General features: G+C 39.8%; 1 protein-coding gene and 1 long non-coding RNA gene across 3 annotated transcripts; one reads left to right on the top strand and one right to left on the bottom strand.

Moving 5' to 3' along the window:
* Positions 1-2,321: 2,321 nt before the first annotated feature.
* Positions 2,322-12,096, top strand: LOC136462360 (MADS-box transcription factor 27). Its single transcript, XM_066461468.1, has 8 exons — positions 2,322-2,776; positions 3,405-3,483; positions 10,062-10,123; positions 10,728-10,827; positions 10,909-10,950; positions 11,035-11,118; positions 11,196-11,350; positions 11,444-12,096. Exons 1-8 carry the CDS (start codon positions 2,595-2,597, stop codon positions 11,460-11,462), a joined length of 723 nt encoding a protein of 240 aa, XP_066317565.1. The 5' UTR covers positions 2,322-2,594; the 3' UTR covers positions 11,463-12,096.
* Positions 8,956-19,317, bottom strand: LOC136462361 (uncharacterized). Of its 2 annotated transcripts, XR_010760702.1 has the most exons (4): positions 18,924-19,317; positions 15,413-15,471; positions 9,934-10,139; positions 8,956-9,663 (listed from the first exon to the last, which is right to left on the bottom strand). It is a non-coding gene; the product is annotated as an uncharacterized lncRNA (long non-coding RNA). The 2 variants fall into 2 exon arrangements; XR_010760701.1 differs by having other exon boundaries at positions 8,956-10,139.
* Between the last annotated feature and the right edge of the window lie 468 nt (positions 19,318-19,785).

Raw genomic sequence — 19,785 nt, 5'->3', positions numbered from 1 at the left:
CCTGGACTCTCTCGACAAAAGTCTCATTAGCTGCTATTGTCTGTAAGTGTGATTATTTTCTACTATTAAAGTGTGTATATATAAAGCTACATGTATATATATATATATATATTATATATATATCCTCACACTATATTTTTATATATGCAGATATGAGATGACAGAACTCAGAAAGAGAAAGGATAATGATGTTGGTTTCATTGATCCAAATGTTGTATTCAAACACCCTAATCCCCCGCCTCAATGGACAGCTGAACTCGAGAAAAATCTCATGAGGTTCTTAGTGAACCAATAAAACAAGGACATACTCTTCCCCTACAACTTCAAGTGAGTGTTAAATAATTAATGTCGATCATATGAACATTTGTTCAATTATTTGCTTACTAGCTAAGCTATCTCCCATATATATACATATATGTTGACTCTACTTAATGTCGATCATATTTGTGTATAAAAGCATATGCAACAATCACTGGATATTGATGGTCATCGATATGGCCAATAGTCGGTTGAGAATCTTAGACTCGTTAAGAAAAGAGCAAACAGAGTACCAAGACATGATAGATATTATCCAAGGGTAATATGGTCTCTCTAGCAACTATATATACCCCGATATCTTAACTACAACAATTATTAAAGACCAAATTAATGTTTTATTTTATTGGGCGCAGTGTTTGGAAAAGTTTCATTGAGAATCACCACATGAAACATTGCAAAGCGCCACTGGATGTAATCGCACACAAAGTAAGTACTATATATATATATATATATATATATATATATATATATATATATATAACACCATGCATGCTTTCAATTCACCAGATCTTTTTTCTCGTAAAAGTGGGTTCTGAGGCAAGAATAGGGGAACAACTACTGCGGATACTATGTTTGCGAGTTTATCGGGGCGTACACAAAAAGAACTCCTGAAGAGATCCTCAAAGTATGTTATATAAATATATTCATATATTCACAATTTCTTTTGTTGCTCATATATATAAGTAATCAAGTGACCAACACACACACACACACACACACACACACATATATATATATATTTATATATTAATACTTTTCCTTTAACTTTTATTGAAGACTCTATGGTTGAAGGAAAAAGTCATACGACGTGACCAACTGAAAGCAATTCAAGAGATCATAGTAGGATTTCTTAATGACCAGGTCCTCAACTCCGCCGACGAGTTCTACAATGACGTCAACGAAACATGGAAGCCAAACTAGATGGAGTGATTTTGTTATCCCAAGGATATGATAGAATATACAATACAACCTTTATTTGTAATATATATATATATACACACACATACATACATATTATATGTACATAAAATAACGTACAATATATGTATATACATGTAATATATACGTTAGTTTCATACTTTAGTTTGTACAAAATGTTCAAATATTATAAACGTGTAGAATACGTATATTATTAGCAGCGTAGAATGCGTATTCGAAAACCTATTCGAAAACCAAAACGAATCGTCAATTGAAAATAGAAACAAAAAAAGAAAAAAAAAGAAACCTTTAGTCCCGGTTGGTAATACCAACCGGGACTAAAGGGCCGCCCCACGTGGCTAGGCCGGGAGGCCCTTTAGTCCCGGTTGGTCTTACCAACCGGGACTAAAGGGGGCGCGAAACTGGGACTAAAGGAGTGGACCTTTAGTCCCGATTTTGTACTCCCGGTTCCAAAACCGGGACTGAAGGCGGTTGAGAATCGGGAGTACAGCCCGTTTCTCCACTAGTGTGGGTTTTCTAGTCGCACCGCGCCGAAATTTTGTAGCTAGATCATTGCATTTGGCTATTGAAATTACTAGTGCAAAAGGTAAAGCAACCGCTCCTTATACTAGTATACGTATATAGAATCACAGTAGTGAAAACAATATATATATGCATACTCCAAATGAACAATATATTATATATAGATATTTACTACTTTACTTCCTTAATTAATCTCCGAGGACTTTGCTTATAGTTGATGGAACTAGCTAGGCCCTGACAGAGACATGCACACACAACAGAAAAGAGCACCCTCGTGTTCAGAATGGTCACCTTGCGTGGTTGCGACGATTTTCTCGGCTATCATTAGCACAGGCATTTAGGGGGTAATTAGCACCACCACCAGCCAATAATATAAAGAAAGCACTGAGAAGAGATGAGCGAGGTAGGCCGGGTAGCCAATTGGGTGTCGTGCGCTTCTGGCCTCCCTCCTCTTGGCTTTCCTTTCCTTGCTAAATAAAGCAAGTAGCAGATAGGGGAAAGTCTGCTCGCAAGTTGCATCCACCCTGCGCCAAGAGAAAAGCCATCCCTCTTCCCACAAACGCACACACAAGAAAGCATCGTCCATTTCCCCTCTCTTCCTCCATTGGGAAACCTGCTGCTTTTGAGCTTTCTTCTTCGAGAGCTCCCACCTGCCCGCCAGATCTCCTCCTCCTTATTACCTTCTTTGGCTTGGCTCGGAGATCCTGCCGTTGACCTTGCTCTTGGAGGGCCACAATCATATCTCCATAGATTTCTGGCCAGCCAGCGAGCTGAGAGAGAAGGTCGAGAGAAGGTCAAGAGAGAGAGAGAGGGAGATGGGGAGGGGAAAGATTGTGATCCGCAGGATCGACAACTCCACGAGCCGGCAGGTGACCTTCTCCAAGCGCCGGAACGGGATCTTCAAGAAAGCCAAGGAGCTCGCCATCCTCTGCGATGCGGAGGTCGGCCTCATGATCTTCTCCAGCACCGGCCGCCTCTACGAGTACTCTAGCACCAGGTCTCTTCTATTCATCCGTGGTGCTTTAGTTTAATTAATACTAGTTTATATTAATGTCAATTATTTCCTTGTTCTTGAAGTAATATAGTAATGTACTTATTGGTCTTGCTTTATTTGGGTTGTCGATTGCATTTTATGATTTGGAACTAGAAACTTCCTGTCTAAATAACATCATACATGGACTAATGTGATGGACATATACACCATACTTGTCGAATATTGACTACATAGCACACAGCAATATATATTACTCGTACATATCAAGCTTTTTCTTTGATGGGGCAAGCAAGGTCTGTGTGTAGTCTATAACAATATAATACATCTTTTTGGTACGGTTTAGTATATGTGTTTTTCCCTCTTCTTCCTTGTCTGGTCTATTTGAACTATTTCTCTCCGTGCTTTGTGCAAAACTAAATTTACGTATTGTTTCATGTGATCAACACAACACATGTCATTTCAGTAGGAAACACATAGGCTTTTAGTGCAAAACACTAAAGTTTTTTTCCCAGAGAGAGTCTAGATCTAACTTCGGTGATTAAGAATTTAGCTTTTAGATAGCTAAACTTAAATTTTTAGACTGAATCGCATAGTAATAGTTTTTTTTAACTGCCATTTGTGCTGTGTGCAGCATGAAATCAGTTATAGATCGCTACGGCAAGGCCAAGGAAGAGCAGCAAGTCGTCGCAAATCCCAAATCAGAGCTTAAGGTTTGCTCTATATAAATTCTTCTGTGTATTCTGAAGTGTTTGCTTGTTTAACTAAAAGATTGCTATATGTTTGCTTTCATCTTGATACATATTCTTTATTTTTATGGTTTTAAGGATGGGAAGAAATTACACAACTAATTAGCAGATTTAGCTAGCTAGATCGAAGAAAAATCAAAGTTTGTAGGTCTGGGTTGTTGCTTCTATATGTACAGATGAATGATCAGGTTGTATTATTCACTATCACCACCGTAAGCTAGAAAAGTTAACTACTGTGTGGCTAAGTTTTGTCGTGGCCTCTTAGTCACATCAGCAAGCATTCTACCATTTTTTTTGTCTTATCATGCGTGAGCTGCTTGATCTTTTCTAATTAACAAAAAATAATTTCAGTACATGAGGATATCATCAGTTTGCTTGTTTATTAGTTGGTCCACTATAAAACGGTTTGATCAATCACGCTTTCATATTATATGCGTGGATATATAATCCCTAAACAGCACTAGTATATAAAGATTGCAATGTCAATTCAGACCAATCCCAACACACTTGGTTAGGGAATCACATTCTGTTTTTTATTGGTTGGTTTCAGATTGTATTTTTAACAATGGAATTTTTAAGGAATCAAGCAACTGACTATATATTATTACAAAGTACAAACTAATGAAACAAAGATTAATCAACCATGCATGAGATAGCCATCCTCAGCAACTCTTTATTGGTATTATCTTATGCTTTCAAAAGTGGCACCCCTATAGATGCAATTTAGTATTTTATTTCAGATTTTACAACAACAACAACACCTTGTTTAACCAAACATGAGCCACCAAAAAAGAAAAAAAAAAGAAAAAAAGGAAATAAATATATAAAAGGCACTAATAATAGTCATATTATATTATTAGGGGATCTAAGAGCATCTCCAAGATGTTAGCCAAAAAGACTAGCTAAATTTACTGATTTAGCTACTGTTTAAAATAGATTTGACAAAAAAATACTAGAGTATCCCAACAAACTCCGTAAAACAAGAGGCTGGATGGCTAATGAGGTAGGGTATCCAAAAATAGAGAGCGAATGAGAGGTGGGACGAAGAGCTACTAAATTTGGAGAGTCATTTACAGAGCCTGTTGGAGACATTTTTCCTTCCATACTAGCCAAATTTACTTTTAAAAAAATGATTTGGCTAATCTCTTGGAGATGCTCTAAAGCTTGTACATACCAGCTTCTTGCGAGTGATACCGGTTAGAGCAGTGTGCTCGGGAGTCTCCCATTGCCGGTCTGTGTTCAAATCCTCATATAGCTTTTTACTACAATGCCCATAGGGCACCCTATGGTAGAGTTTTTTTATAGCCCGTTCATGGTTCAAACCCATGAATATCTACTTTCCATACACTCCTATCCAAGGACAATTCTATTGGTATATTCCATACTCTCAAGTCCCTTCTTATTGCCACCGTCCTGTCAAGTTTGATCGACCTTGTCCATCCCTACATTGTTGTTGCACCTTACAGTTCTCTAGTGACTCTAGTGGTCTCTATTGAATATGTCCAAACCATCTCAATAAATGTTGGACAAGCTTTTCTTTAATGTGCTACCTCTATCCTGCCACTTATATCATCCTTGTATGGCTTGTAACCTCATCCATCACCAAGGCGAGCAGACAAGTTGTCAAAGATGGCCCCCGGTTTAGGCATATTTTAATCGAGAATTGACATATGACATCAATTGCTAGAATACTAGTCATAACATTATTGTACATGTCCTTGATGAGGGAAACATAATGAGTCTGTCTACTACACAACCATATGTTTTATGCAGTTTCAACATATGAATTTTTTTACACCATAGGATTAAGATTCAACAGCCTCCACCCTTCTTCTACCTCCAGCCTCCAGCCTCCACAGATCACAGATCACAAATCACAATTTTTTTTTCTATGGAAGGACAAATCACAGATCCACCGCCGCCACCACCATTGCCATGGCCGGCGCGGGCGCGCCGGGCGCGGGCGCCGGGGCAAGCTCGCCGGTCGCCGGCACCGGCGCCGGTGGTCACCGGTGAGAAAGAGAGAGGGAGAGAGATTCAAAAAATCCATGTGTTTTTTGTGCTAAAACACATGTGTGTTGTATTGCATTCCTGAAACATAATTTGTTGAGAATTTATGTTTGTATAAAATCCACCACATGGCATTGCTTAATGTTTTTCATAGGCCCTCTGATGAAAAAACAATGCTCCATAACCCTATCCCATAGCTAAATAGTATGTCTCATCACTTAATTCTCTGATAATTAGCACAACTTTGTCTGTGAATCTAGCCAAACATAATCAGGGCCAATTTTGTTACATGACATAGATTTTCTTAAGTTCCAACAATATTTTACTAAAGGATTACAAAATTTGTCATGGTCGATAGACCCTGACAAACACCCCTAAAATTACCCTACCCTTGAGGCATCTCCATATTTCAATTGGGATATACCATTAGGACTCGTCACCTTGCCCTATTTTCCTATCAAACCTCAGATTCTTGAATCCTATGAACTAAGAACATATTAGTGTCATCAAAGGAGCCATCTAATTAACTAGTATGTTCTCATTCTCACCATTGAATAATTTGTCTAAACACTATTGCCATTTATGTTTGATCCCATCCTATTTCACCAAGAATCAATCCATCTCATCTCATCTCATCATTAGTGCATTGAGGTCCCTCGTCTTCCTTCCATCAACCCTAGCCATTGTATATGTCCTTCTCTCCTTTGTTTTTACTTAGGTGTTGGTAAATATCCTCGTAGGCACGACCATCTCACTTACAACATGTTTTGCAGTCTTCTTTGCCACCTTAAACTTCTCTACGTTGTCCACACTCTTGTCATGGTACAAGCACCTATAACATTCTTTCTTCTTAATAGCCTTCTAGACATCCTCGTTCCTATACCAAGTATCATTAGTTTTGTGTCCTCTTGTTTTAGTCACTCCAAACACCTTTGAAGCTACCTTTCAAATACATGTTGCCATCTTCACCCACATGTTGTTTGCATTCTCCATCATTCCAAAAGCCTTCTTTGATAACCTTTTTTCTTAAAGACCTCTAAGGCCTCCCCTTTGAGTTTCCACTACTTCATCCTTGCAATTGTGCCTTGTTGGTCCCTACAATCATGCAACTAAAAGTAGAAGTGATCATTCCCTACTGAGAAACAACATACTAGGTATCACCTTATTACAATACAAGCATGCTCGTGTGCCATCTCTTTTTGGAAGGATTAAGTTAATCCAACACTAGTGTTTGCCACTACTAAAGGTCATCAAATGGGGCATCTATTTTTAAAGGAGGAGCCGGTTATCATCATATCATAAACTATAGCAAAGTTCAACACTTTCCCTACCTCCTAATTCCTACCGCCGTACCTAGAAGCATCATGTGCCACCTCATACCCTACATTTGTAGTACCACATGACCATTGAGATCTCATATGAAAAGCTTCTTGTTGATGGTACACCACTAGTCATGTCATTGTCTAAGTCTTCCGAGAACCACCTCTTTGCACTCTCATGTGGCCTAGTTAAGGCCTTAAGGGGCGTATGTCTTAACTGTGCTTGAGACGAAATCACCAATACAGTAGGATTATTTATGCGCTAACAAGAAATATGATGGGGAAAATTATCTCAATTGAATGCTAATAGGATAATGTGTAAAAAAAGGTCACATTCTCATGAGAAAGAAAATAATGAGTTTCTATTGATCTTACTTATATTTTAATTAGATAAAAATATAGTTAATTTCTTCCTTTCATTCATCATGTAATGTGGGGACTTGTATATATGTATCTAAAACTTGTGAAATAGATAGTTTCTCTTTATCCTTTTTATTTCTTTTAAAAATAATTATCCTTCAATGCACCCGTTTTGCTAGAGAAATGGTACAAACTAGAAATTTTGGTGAAAGGAAGGTTTTTCCTTGCAAAATAGTATATGATGCTAAAAACCTATGAGAATAGGTTTAAGTATCCAATGCATGAAAATCAAGGTGCAAAAGTTTCAAATTTTGAAAAGGAAAAGTACAAGAGGCAATACCTAGTGAACAATGAACTGACATTGCTCATTAAGTATTTGTATGTCCTCTTCACAAAAAAAGTATTTGTATGTCCTATTCCAGATAGCGTGTATAACAATGTAGAAACAAGGCGAAGAAAAAATTTGCAACAGCTATATCTAGATATAATGACAGTGATTCTTTTTTAGAATTTTAATATTAATATATATAATATAAAATGACAAATATGTACACAAATAAGTAAGAACCAAGAAATAAGAAAATTAACAAATTATTGTAAACTCCCTAACACATACTCATCATAAAGTGACAATAGCTAGTCTTAGAATCCTAAATAACGGATATAAATGCCAAAGTGTTGAAAAAGGAGGAAAAGGTTGATCATTTTGATTGTTTTTTCTCATGGTTTAACCTTATAAGAGATATGAGAGACTTCTCATAAATTTTAAATTCAAATTCACATGATATTTTGGCCTATGAATGCAAATGTAGGATAGTGGGCCTATTCCTATAAGCTATGAGCTATGGAAATAGTGGAGCTATAATGCTCATAGCTAATATATATTGGGATTTTGTCTCATACCTTATTGTTTAGGTTATGTAAAGAATAGAATTTTCCCTTATACTTGAAATGCAGTTCATGAGTATAGTTGTAATACATATTCTCCCTTCATATTTAGCCCTTTCTTTGTTTGAAATTGTCCTGATTTTCACACGTAGATTTCACTGAGTTCCAAACAATTAGCATGTTTAATCATACTTGCATCTAGTTATTAATAGAATATTAGAAAGCGGTGTGTGGAAATCCTGGACATTGTCTATGATATTAAGATATCAAGGAGAAGTTGTCTTCCGAAAAAAACTCAAAGAAAGAGAAGCAAATGAAAAAGCTGTCAAATATAGTTGGACTCTGCTGACAAGATGTTAAAATCTAACATGGGCTGTCGTCAAATTTACACTGTCCAATTTGTCAAAGGAATCTGGGCTGTATATCTTGGGCCGAGCTTACTAGTGGACGAGGGTATGCACCTCTGCTGAGGCACAATTTATTTGGGAAAAAATATACGTTTAGCTTAGGACATTTACACTTGCACAGTTGCATGACTGCCAAGACTGTTCTTCGGAAACGAAATTTTGGTTCGGAATAAATTCACTTTACTAGCACCAGGAACACTGTCCATCTCCCTGCCATACAAATCAACATACCGCTGGATGTGATTTTTGGGTTCCAATATGCATTATATGAAGTTCATACCTGTCTTTGGCCAAGATTATCTTTACACGAGAACTGTGCCATTCTATTCCATTCGGTGATCTTTTGCTAAGTCAGCTTCAAAATCTTGCTGATTTGGATTTTACACAATCTGGACTCGAAACAAATGTTTCGTATGTTCTTAAAATGTTAAAATAATCATTAATAACAAAACATCAATGCATTCTTATTTACATGTTCTCGAAGCAAAATTTACATGGTGGTGAACTAGGAATCCTTCACACACCAGTTATCCTTTTCACAGAGTTAAATAGGAGATCCAACAGAGAACAGTGTGTCATACGAACTTGAATTCTACTACTGTATGTTAATTGGAACTCATCTTGCATCACGAAAACCAGATGTCAGCAGATGCCTTATCCAGTAATGTTGTTTAAATTGGAATTCTTTCTGCCACTTCAGTTGTGTCACACATGACACAAGATTGTCAAAATTTTAGTGCTGTTGCCGAACATCCCATGAACTCCGAAGTACCATGCCGCAGGCTGATAGTTTAGACGCCAGAAGCTGCCCTCAAATATACCTTCTGCGACCTCGCAAAAAAAAAAGTAGAATGAAACTATGCATGCCAATCGAGCCTGCTAATTGTGCTCTGAAATGCACATAACAGTGAAATTAAGTTGGAAGAGTGTGCAAGCTCTACTAACATCAAAGCTTGCTGTAGAATAGATACTAAACACATAACGGCAGTAGAACCAGCACTGACTGAAAGGCAATCAGCACCCTTCAAATCATAAAATCAGGAGATCATTTACTTATACTGACATGTTCTTATAAGAATTTCCACTCACCTTGTTATGACTTCATGGAGTCTGCTTGCAACATCGTAGCACAACAGTACCCGCTGCAATACCTTAACATACTGCTTGTTGATCCACAAGTAAGCAAAGTCACATTAAAATAGCTTCTACATTGCAAAAATTGGACAAGTCGGAGTGTAATTTCTAGTTCTAGTAACAAACATCGTTCCCGATTAGTTTTGTACTCCTTCCATTTCAAATTATAAGACGTTTTGACTTTTCTAGACATAGCTTTTGCTATGCACTTAAATATACACTATGTCTAGATTCATAGTAAAATCAATGTGTCTACAAAACCCAATACGTCTTATAATTTGGAATGGAGGGAGTACCTAAGAGCTGCTGTGTGTGTATCATGCTGCAAGATTCCAATTAAACGTCATGTCTGTTATCAACACATATCAGTTAAAATTTGTGCCAATGTGTTCACTGATAACATAACCTGTGCTTTTGTTCATAGTTTTGGCAAAGGGAGGCAGCAAGCTTGAGACAACAACTGCACAACTTGCAAGAAAATTATCGGTATGGTTCGAAAACCCTGCAAAAGTTTCAAGCAAGTTATTCATTAGAAACTTGACTATTCAGAGACAGAAGTACAATGCACAAGCATGCAACATCCAAATGCAGCTACAGCTATAGCACATTCATAGATAACAGAAACAAATAGCAAGAGCCAAATTATCATGTGAAAGGCTAAAAAGTAGACATCAAAATACTTCATACGAGATAAGTTGAGCACGTGGCTATCACAGCTAAACTACTTCCCCTGCTTCATTTTAAAGGTGCATTAGGATTTGAATAAGTCTTTAGAATTGTACTTTGACCATGAATTTCTCTTACAATGTTGTTCTAAAAGCTGTGAGATATGAATATTGATATAATTTTCATACACTAAGCCTGCATATAATTTGATTAACTGTTAATCAAATTTTGTAAAATGACCTTTTTCCGTACAAAAGAAACAGAGGGAATATCAAAACATATTCTGATGATGCTCCATATATTTACAGAGAAAACACAAATGTCAAGCCACATATATCAGCAATTGGCAAATATCATGGCTAGACTCTGTGTATAATTGTATAAAACACAACATTAATTGGTACTGCATATTAATTGGTTACAGGCAGTTGATGGGAGAGGATCTTTCTGGGCTGAATGTTAAAGAACTGCAGTCCCTAGAGAATCAGTTGGAAACAAGCCTGCGTGGTGTCCGTGCAAAGAAGGTTTGATTCTTAATCAAATTTTTATAATCAATTGTTCAACACATTACTAAAGATCGTTACTACTGTTGATGTTCTTAACAGGACCATCTCTTGATAGATGAGATTCACGAATTGAATCGAAAGGTCTGCAGTATGATGAATTTATAGTTCTGTGTTAAGTGTTTTATTTGATTTAGTAACACTGACTAACCACTCTGTTGGTCGCAGGCAAGTTTATTTCACCAAGAAAACACAGACTTGTACAATAAGATCAACCTGGTTCGCCAAGAAAATGCTGAGTTACATAAAAAGGTAGCTGATGAATTGAACAAAAATATCACTAAGTAACCGCCTAACCACACATGTGACATGATATTAATTGTTCTCAGATCTACGAGACTGAAGGACCAAGTGGAGTTAATCAGGAGTCACCGACTCCATTCAACTTTCCAGTAGTAGAAACCAGAGATGTTCCTGTGCAACTTGGACTCAGCACACTGCCACAACAGAATAACATTGAGCCATCGACTGCTCCTAAGCTAGGGTATAACATTTATTCTCTATTCTCTCTCTATATATTTCAATTGGTTAACTAGTGTTGGCTACAATGCTATAATGAGTTGCTAAACACATGCAGATTGCAATTAAATCCATGAAGAAGAGTAAAACTGACGTCTTATGTGCTGAAGGAAACTATTTATTGTAAAGAGATGATACTCAGAGCAAGACATATTTGTGAGAGGGAGATTTGAGATATGAACTTGTAAATGTAATGCAAATAATTTCCAGACTGGAATTGAGCCGTGGAATTGAGAGGATGATTGCTTTCTAGTTGCATTTGATGTTTGATGAGACTTTTCTCATATTAAAAGTTTATTAGAACTTTAAAAGGGTGCAAATGTTGCTACTACACTTGCCAGGCTTGTATAAAACTATAAATATCTGACCATGTGTACTAGTATTAGGAAAGAAAGAAAAGAAGACAGACAGCCATGTGGAACATCTTCACGTGTTTCTAAAAGGAAATGGTTCGATAGGGGACAATGATGCTATCTAAGAAGTAGAAACAGAGTCTAGTCTCCACTCAATAGTTTTATATTGCTATCAAGTGTTATCAAGGGTTTTAGTAGGATACAGATATAATATGAGAATGCAGTTAGAGGTATTGGTCATTTGTTGGGCCATATGGAAAAGCCAAAACAGAGCCTGATTCCATAGGAAAATAATAAAACACCCATGCAAAATACTCTGAAGCCTGTGCTTATTTGAAGTATTGGGAAGGTTTATACAAATCAGGGCTAAAGGAAGCTACCGTCGAAGGGATGGGCATCATTCCACATTTCCACAGACGGCCATCAGGATCATGACATTGCAGGTGCATGACATCGAATCTGATCTCCTGGAGTGCTAGGAAGCAAGCTATTGTGTCCAGGTCCAGCGCGGAAGCAGAATACAAAGCTCTGGCCAATGTCATTGCCAAGATCATGTGGGTACAGAAATTGTTGACTGAGTAGAGCATACAACATCCACAGATGGCTCGTCTATGGAGTGATAACCTGGGGGCTAAGTATTTGTTGTCAAATCCTATCTTCCATGCTCGGACTAAACATAATGAGATAGACTTTCATTTCGTTCATGAAAGGGCAGCACAGAAGTTGCTGGAGTTGCTAGGGCTGCATGCGTGTTTGTTGTAAACTGAACCAGCCTATACTTTTGCATGAAGATGCTAGGTGCGGCAGTTGTAATCTAGATTGAGTTCGTTAGAGCTGCTGCACTTCGTGGGTAAGCCATAGAGATGGATTGTAACTTGTAAGCCACAACAGGGACTCTTCCCATCTTATTTAAGACACAGCCATCTGTATGGGCTGTCTGTATGCTTCGTGGGGCAGGTCTGGCTCTAGTTGCCTGAGGCAGGCCAAATTAGTGGTTTGATCTGTAACCAGGTTGTTTGTCCGGGATCTTTTCTTATTTTCATCTTCCTGCTTCTGTTACTGTAATGGATTTTTCCGTTGGTTAATGGAAAATGGGGTAACTCCGGGTCAAACAATTGCAGTTAGGTGGTACATTAGCTTTCTACCAGGAAATTATTGATTCACAACAGTGATAAATCATCATAAAGCCATGGTACATGACGATGGAACACATTCATATTTTAAGAAGCCCATTATCACAAGGTACAAGTCCATCATGTTCTTTACTCAAGGCCCACTGTCCCAGTAAGGAAACAAAAAATAACTAAGAAGCATCATCAGACAGATAATATTAGATTTGTTACCGACTTACCATGTGAAGAATCATCATAAACCACGAGGGCCATTGACAGCTAGGGTCAGTATACTGGGAAGGATGAAAACAGTAGCCCATATTCTAAGTGGCGCATGTGTTGCTTGTTATATATGATTCAAATATTAAAGAAGTTATAAACTACCCTGTTTGAAGTTTAAGTCTCCAAAACCTTGGCAGGCAACAAAATGTGGGTTATATTCCTCCTATGGAAAGAATTTAAAGCGTGACTGGAAGTTCAGGGCCAAAGAATACTGAAACCAAGCGCCTACGACTCCATGCCCCTAGAACCTATTTAGGGGCAAGAGGGCCCATCCAACAAAACCAAACACCTAAGGCTCCATGCCCCCTAAACTAATATCTGCTATGGCTCTGGATTGAAGGTTCATCTGTGGACCAAAGTGACCAGTATGGTCAAGGTTGTTAGTATTGCGATATGGATCGTCCTACAATCCTACCCAGCTTGAATGATAGTATTGGACTGTGGATCGTTTTTGGGTAGGATAGACGTGGGATCAAGATACGTATCATAGAATCCTTAAAATCATGACACAAATGTTGAAATCATGCAACTCTGCTAAAGCAGCAGCTCATGGGCCTCCATGGCCAGGCAGCAGCGTGGCTGGTGGAGGCACTGTCCGAGCAAGCCACCTTGGTCACCCTGCATGCCCAACTCACCACAGCCGCTTGGCCTGTTCGTGATCTGGGTTGAGTGAGTAACCCAAGACGCGCCTGTGTAAATTGGTCTGGGTTGGGTATGGTCTGCATGGGTTGGTTACCAGTTTTGTAGTTTACTGGGTTGGGTTGGGTCGGTTCGGTCTGGTTTCATGGATTTTAGATGGTTTGGCGTTCAAAAGGAAAGGAGGTCACCGTCCCACCGCACAGCAACAGTGTGGCCGACCACAGCTGGGTTCCGCGCGACTCAGGGCTAAATTGAGTAGCTTTTACTGATTTTAGTAATTTTTTAATCAAACGTTATGACTAAAAGTTACTAAAGAGGTTTTAGTCCTCTCTAATAACTCTGAAGTTATTAAAAATAATTAAATAATTTAGTAGCTGCTCAAGTTTAGTAGATCGAACCATACACCTTGTAGAGAGACATCAGGCGCCTGCGAGGAGGGCGAGGAGGGCACTGATAGGTGTGTGCCCATCCACAGCTCGCCGCAGGACCGGCCACTGTCATTCGCTTCGGCGGCGAGGCACTTGTTGAGAGTCACAGGAGCACAGGGGGAAGGGCCCTGGGAGCAATGCGGGCATCAACAGGGCGGGATCATCAGTGTCGTCGGGGACGAGGAGGCTCAGGCCCATCCCGTCGACACCGTCGCGGCGCTCCAGGCCCAGCCGCTCCAACGAGGGCGCGGGGGCAGCAGAGGCCATGGAGGACACCGTTGCCATGCCCATCCTCACCCAGCTCGCCTTGCCATGCCCATCCTGGTCCAGCTCACAAACAAGGCCCCTATCTCTTTCTTGTTTTCTCTTGCCTCCGCCTCCCATTCTTGTTTGATTTGCTTTCTTGCTTCTCTTTCCTCTACCTCCCAACCTGCAATGCCTTCTCCAACGTTTGACGAACTCGATTCATGCAAGGATTTGATGGCTTGAAACTCGATTCAGGCTGCAACAAACTCCACTCGTGCAATGGTGATTGGATTCACGTGGTGGCATGCTTGATTGGGGCGGGACAAAATCGATCTGATGGGAAAAATAAAACTCAATGCTTGCATTGGAGGGCCTAATTCGAGCAAAAGAGGCTCGATTTGGTGTGGAAGGACACGAATTGGGTAGCGGCATGCTCAATTCAGTAATCTACAAGCTTGATATGAGTGCATACATTGAGGTCGCTACCCACGTAAATCTCCACCACCACGGTTTCATCAGGGTTGGTTCCAGTCCCGGTCTGGTTTGCAGTTTTGTCAACCAATGAACAGGGCTAGCAGCCGCAACAAGCATCAATCAAGCAGCTCCCAGTGCCCTTCCCACCGGTGGCTATGCCGACCCAACGACAGACGGTGGAGAAGAACTCTTCTCAGCCGTCCCTAGCAGCTCACCGTAGTTGCGCGCCCCAGCGCATGTGACAGCAAGCACTAGGCAGCTGACGCCTACAGCCGCTACACGTTTTTATGCCCGCTGACAACGATGAGTCAAGGAATGGATAAGAACTACGGTGTTTGCTGAACATATCTAACCCAAGTTCATGAACTTGGGCTAGATATGTATAGCAAAACACCATAGTTCTAAGGAAAATCACAATAATGAATCAGACGTAATTTTGCAATTCAGTCATTTTCTGATACGTAATGTGAGTAATTACGAAATAATTACTTACAATTTTCTTGCAAGATATGCAGTTGCTGCCTCTAGCTTGTCGCCGCCCCTTGCATCAATCTGCCGTAAAAACAAAATGCTGAGCTCAAAGCACCAGTTTGAAACTGGATCTGAAGTAATTTGCTGCAGCTAAATAAACAGCACCATAAAAGAACAAAATTCACACATGATTCCATAGCATATAATGCTGGTCACTGGGTGTCACCAACATACATACTCAGAAAATTAACCACGCACCACCTAAACATCTCTACATGCCGCAAGTAAAACAGAAAGATGTTTTTTCGTTCACGTTATTGTGCCTCACATAAATGTACAGTGTTATGTTTCCATCCGAACTAAGAGATCCCTACAAACAAAACCACAGACGCCCGTCTCCTGGCATTCTCTACTCCTGCTAAATATCACTTGATCTCAACTTTAAGGCTTTAACAGATGCCACAGGCAACCAGAAAATAAAAGGGAGATTCGATACAAAGCAATTCAAGAAAACACTGATTCCAACAATTTGTTAGGATTTCAATGGCATTAACCACCTGAATTCTTACAACTGTCTAAAGCTTCTCCCATAAAATTCCACATGAAACTATTAACTCAGCTAACATGAATTAGAAGGTCAACACATCTGATAACATCAAGGCTACCCTTCCCCATAATTTCTGTTTTCCTGTTCTCAAAATTACAAGGGATTTTCAAGGTATGACCAGGGACTCTAATTCCATTTTGCATGGTTTTTTTCATTCACAGGCAGAATTACCAGAATATGTGAGCTCTGGTATTTTCAGTTCCAAATTCCAGTAAAAATGACGGAATTCATTTGTAGCACTACAACTTCATAAATTCCCATCTAGCCAGCTGGTATATTCAGTAGCATTCATTCTGCAAGCGTTCAGATCAATCCCCCAACTGCGTGTTTAGGGCTTGTTTGGCACGGCTCCTCCTGAGGGGCTCCTCCGGAGGAGCCGGAGCCGTTTTGGAGGAGCCACAAATTGTGGCTCCTTCAAAACGGCTCCGGCTCCTCTGTTTTTTACTGAAAAACGGCTCCTCTAAGAAAACGTTTGGCAGGGCTCATCTGGAGGAGCCGGAGCCGGAGCCGGAGCCGGAGAGGAGCCCTGCCAAACAAGCCCTTAATGTTGCTCCAATTTTTTTTTTTTGGGGACTACTTGTAAGTCTTTAATTATGTGAGAAGAAAATAGCACGGACTGGAATTCAATCCCTCGACCTTCTAGGCACCAATTCTATGGTCTAATTTTGCTCCCATTTTTATGTTGGACCCACTTTTAAATCTAAAAAATATGGGGGGAAAGAACATGGAGATTCAATCTCCCGAGCTTCTAGTTTATGTCCATAGATGGTTTCTTTCTACCACGCTAGACTAATTAGGTTAGTTTTATGACTGAGAAATTATATTTAACCACTCAAAATTTAATAAAACAAATTTTCTGACAACTAGCATTGCAAGTGACACCGAATCAAACAGTTAATGACTTGGGAAAGGCCACGGCAGCAATAACCCTTAAAAAAGATAATCCTAAAGGTGGATGTGCAATGAAATAGTGCTATCTTAGAACTGCCACAGGCTTATCAAAAGGGTGATCTTATAGACAACTGTTAGATATATGGAAAATTGAAACCAATATGTGAAACATACAGTAACACAGTGCAAGCAGAGAAATAGAAAACTACCCTCTCATATTTCACCCTTCAATGTTGCTATCACTATCAAATTACATGATATTCTGACATAATATAACATCATTTACATTGATTCTTTGGTATATAAAGGGTGGTCTACTGTGCAAACAGTTCAAAATGGTCATATCAGTCAAAAACACCATACAAACTATCTAGAAACACATATGGCAGCATGGCAAGAGGAGAAATAGAAAACAATTCCATGTGCACCCTCAAACTTGTGTGGTAATCTGATTTTCAACCTTGAACTATGAAACCGGGTGACAAACACCCTCCAACTGTCGAAACGAGACATATTTGGTCAATGTGGTTTTCTATTTTCTAATAATAATGAAAATCTGGTTTGGTCTCTAGAAATTCATAATTAATTTATTTTAAATCATAAAAATATGAAACTAGTTCTAGTTTTCTTCTAAAAATATCATCTATCTGTTGGTGATACATTTAGAGTTATTCGGAGCTAACTTGTTTTTAAAAAAATATTGAGTGCAACTACAAGCAATAAAGCTATAGAAACAGAAATAAACCTATTCTAAATACCAATATATGGATTATAAACAAGTAAATAAACCAATTGGTATTAGTTTCATGTTTTTCTGATTTATAAAACAAATTATTTATGAATTGTTAGACAGTACATCAGATTTTCATTATTTTTACAAAATACAAAACCAACTTTGAAACCAGCACGAGGACCAAATTTGTCCTGTTTTGGTAATTGGAGAGTGTTTGTTACCCAGTTTCATGGTTTAAGGTTGAAAATCAGACTACCACGCAAGTTTGAGGGTGAAAAATGGACTGTACCCTTAGTATTATGTTTATCATTCAAACCAAATGTATCATGTTTTGAGAGAACATCAGTGATTTAACATGCCTGCCCCCACCCCCCTCTCCATGGTTCCAAGACACAAATCGTATACATTTGGAACATAAAAAAAGTGCTTGAATCATGCACTGTATAGCACGTTGGTTTCCTTTCAAAGTTACATGCTGAATCTCTTGCCATGGCACTATATAGAATCAAATTCTCATGTGCCCAGATTTATGATTATATAATTGTGAGAAATATTCAAATGAATGAAATGTACTAGTGCTTATTCTTGATACTAATCCTACATAATTAGTTACCCCGTACCAAAAAAATTCTGTGTTCTACATCAAGTTGGCTGTCTTACCTGTTGTTGTATATAATACACATATAGTCATCAAGTACAGTTAATTGTTTAACAAATCCTATCAGAACTGCGGTTGGTTGAAACATCAATATACCATCGTTGTTATTACAAACAGCAATGAAGGTATACCCAGCAAGCATAATATAGTTGGACCCCAAAAAAATGTGTATCACGAATACATACAATATACAACAACTTATTTGCTTCCAAATTCCGTGGAGGTTTCAATCCACCGTTCGCCTTAAAGAAAGGGTCGCCTGCAACTGCAGACACTACAACACTACAAGGAATACCACATCCACGGTGGCCAATGCTGACAATATAAACTCTCCGGCAATTTAACATATAAGAATAATAGTGCTATGCGGCCGCGTGTGACATATGCCCTAAGAGAGGGTTTGCATCAATCATCAACGAAAAAAAAAATGAGAACATTTCTAGACCCACCACATGTATATTAGCCATCTATCTAAAATCTAAAAGGCAAAAAAACTTGGTTTCCCGCACGGTCCTAAATCGTGAAAGCACATACCATAAATCTGGTGCTGTGAAACTGAAATCCCGGTTTAAACATCAACAAGGCAATGCAAGTGATAAATAGCTCGCGGAAAGGAAAGGAGGGTAAGATGTGAGAGCGCTCACCTGAGACGACGGCGCGCCGCTGCCGATGAATTGTGACGATGAGGGGTGCTAGATACAATAGAGAAGTGGAAGGAGAAGGCAGTGCCGAGCCGGGATGCGGGTGAGCTAGAGAAGTTGAGGCAGGGTGCGGCGATTAGCGGGGATCGCGCGGATCTGGCTGGATAGACGCCGCCGCGGCGCTGGGCCGCCGGGCGAGCAGGAGCTTGGACGCTTGGCAGGAGGCACTAGGCAGAGCCATGCGAGGCCAACAGGTGGCCGTCGAAGCGAAGGAAAGGCAACGGGACACACGTCGCCCCCGGGTGCTCACCAGGGCGGAGGGAGAGGAAGCGAAATCTGAGCTGGATTCCAAATCTCCCGGCTCGATGTGGTGCTGTGGTGCGCTCGGGAGGGGTACCGCTGGGCCTTCCCTTTGTAGGGAGCGAGCGGAAAGGCGTCGGGGCAGCCATAATAATAATATCTAGGGCTTTCCGGGACTAAAAAACGCGGCGGAGGAGTGTTCCAGCTTGGGCCACGTCGCCCCCCCCCCCCCCCCCCCCCCCCCCGGCCCCTCACCCGACTGCCGGGCGGGCCAGCAGCAGCAGCACGCATCCGATCCGATCCGCCCCCGGCCGGCCGGCTTGCCGATTTTAAATTCCCTGGAGCTCCTGTGTGGCTGTGCGTGGTGTTTCCCGCTCCGGGCTGCTAATGGCGACGGAGACGGGCCTACCTGAGCCCGTCTTGAGTTCCTATCCAAATTCTCAAAAAGTACTACAGTACTCATCACATCGAATTTTATAATACATATATAAAATATTAAATATAGACCAAAAAAAACGAATTACATAATTTAGTTAGAAATTACGAGACAAACGTTTTGAGCCTA

This window comes from Miscanthus floridulus, chromosome 7 (assembly GCF_019320115.1).
Source record: "Miscanthus floridulus cultivar M001 chromosome 7, ASM1932011v1, whole genome shotgun sequence".
Lineage (NCBI taxonomy): Eukaryota > Viridiplantae > Streptophyta > Magnoliopsida > Poales > Poaceae > Miscanthus > Miscanthus floridulus.
This window is presented reverse-complemented; position numbering and strand designations above follow the sequence as displayed.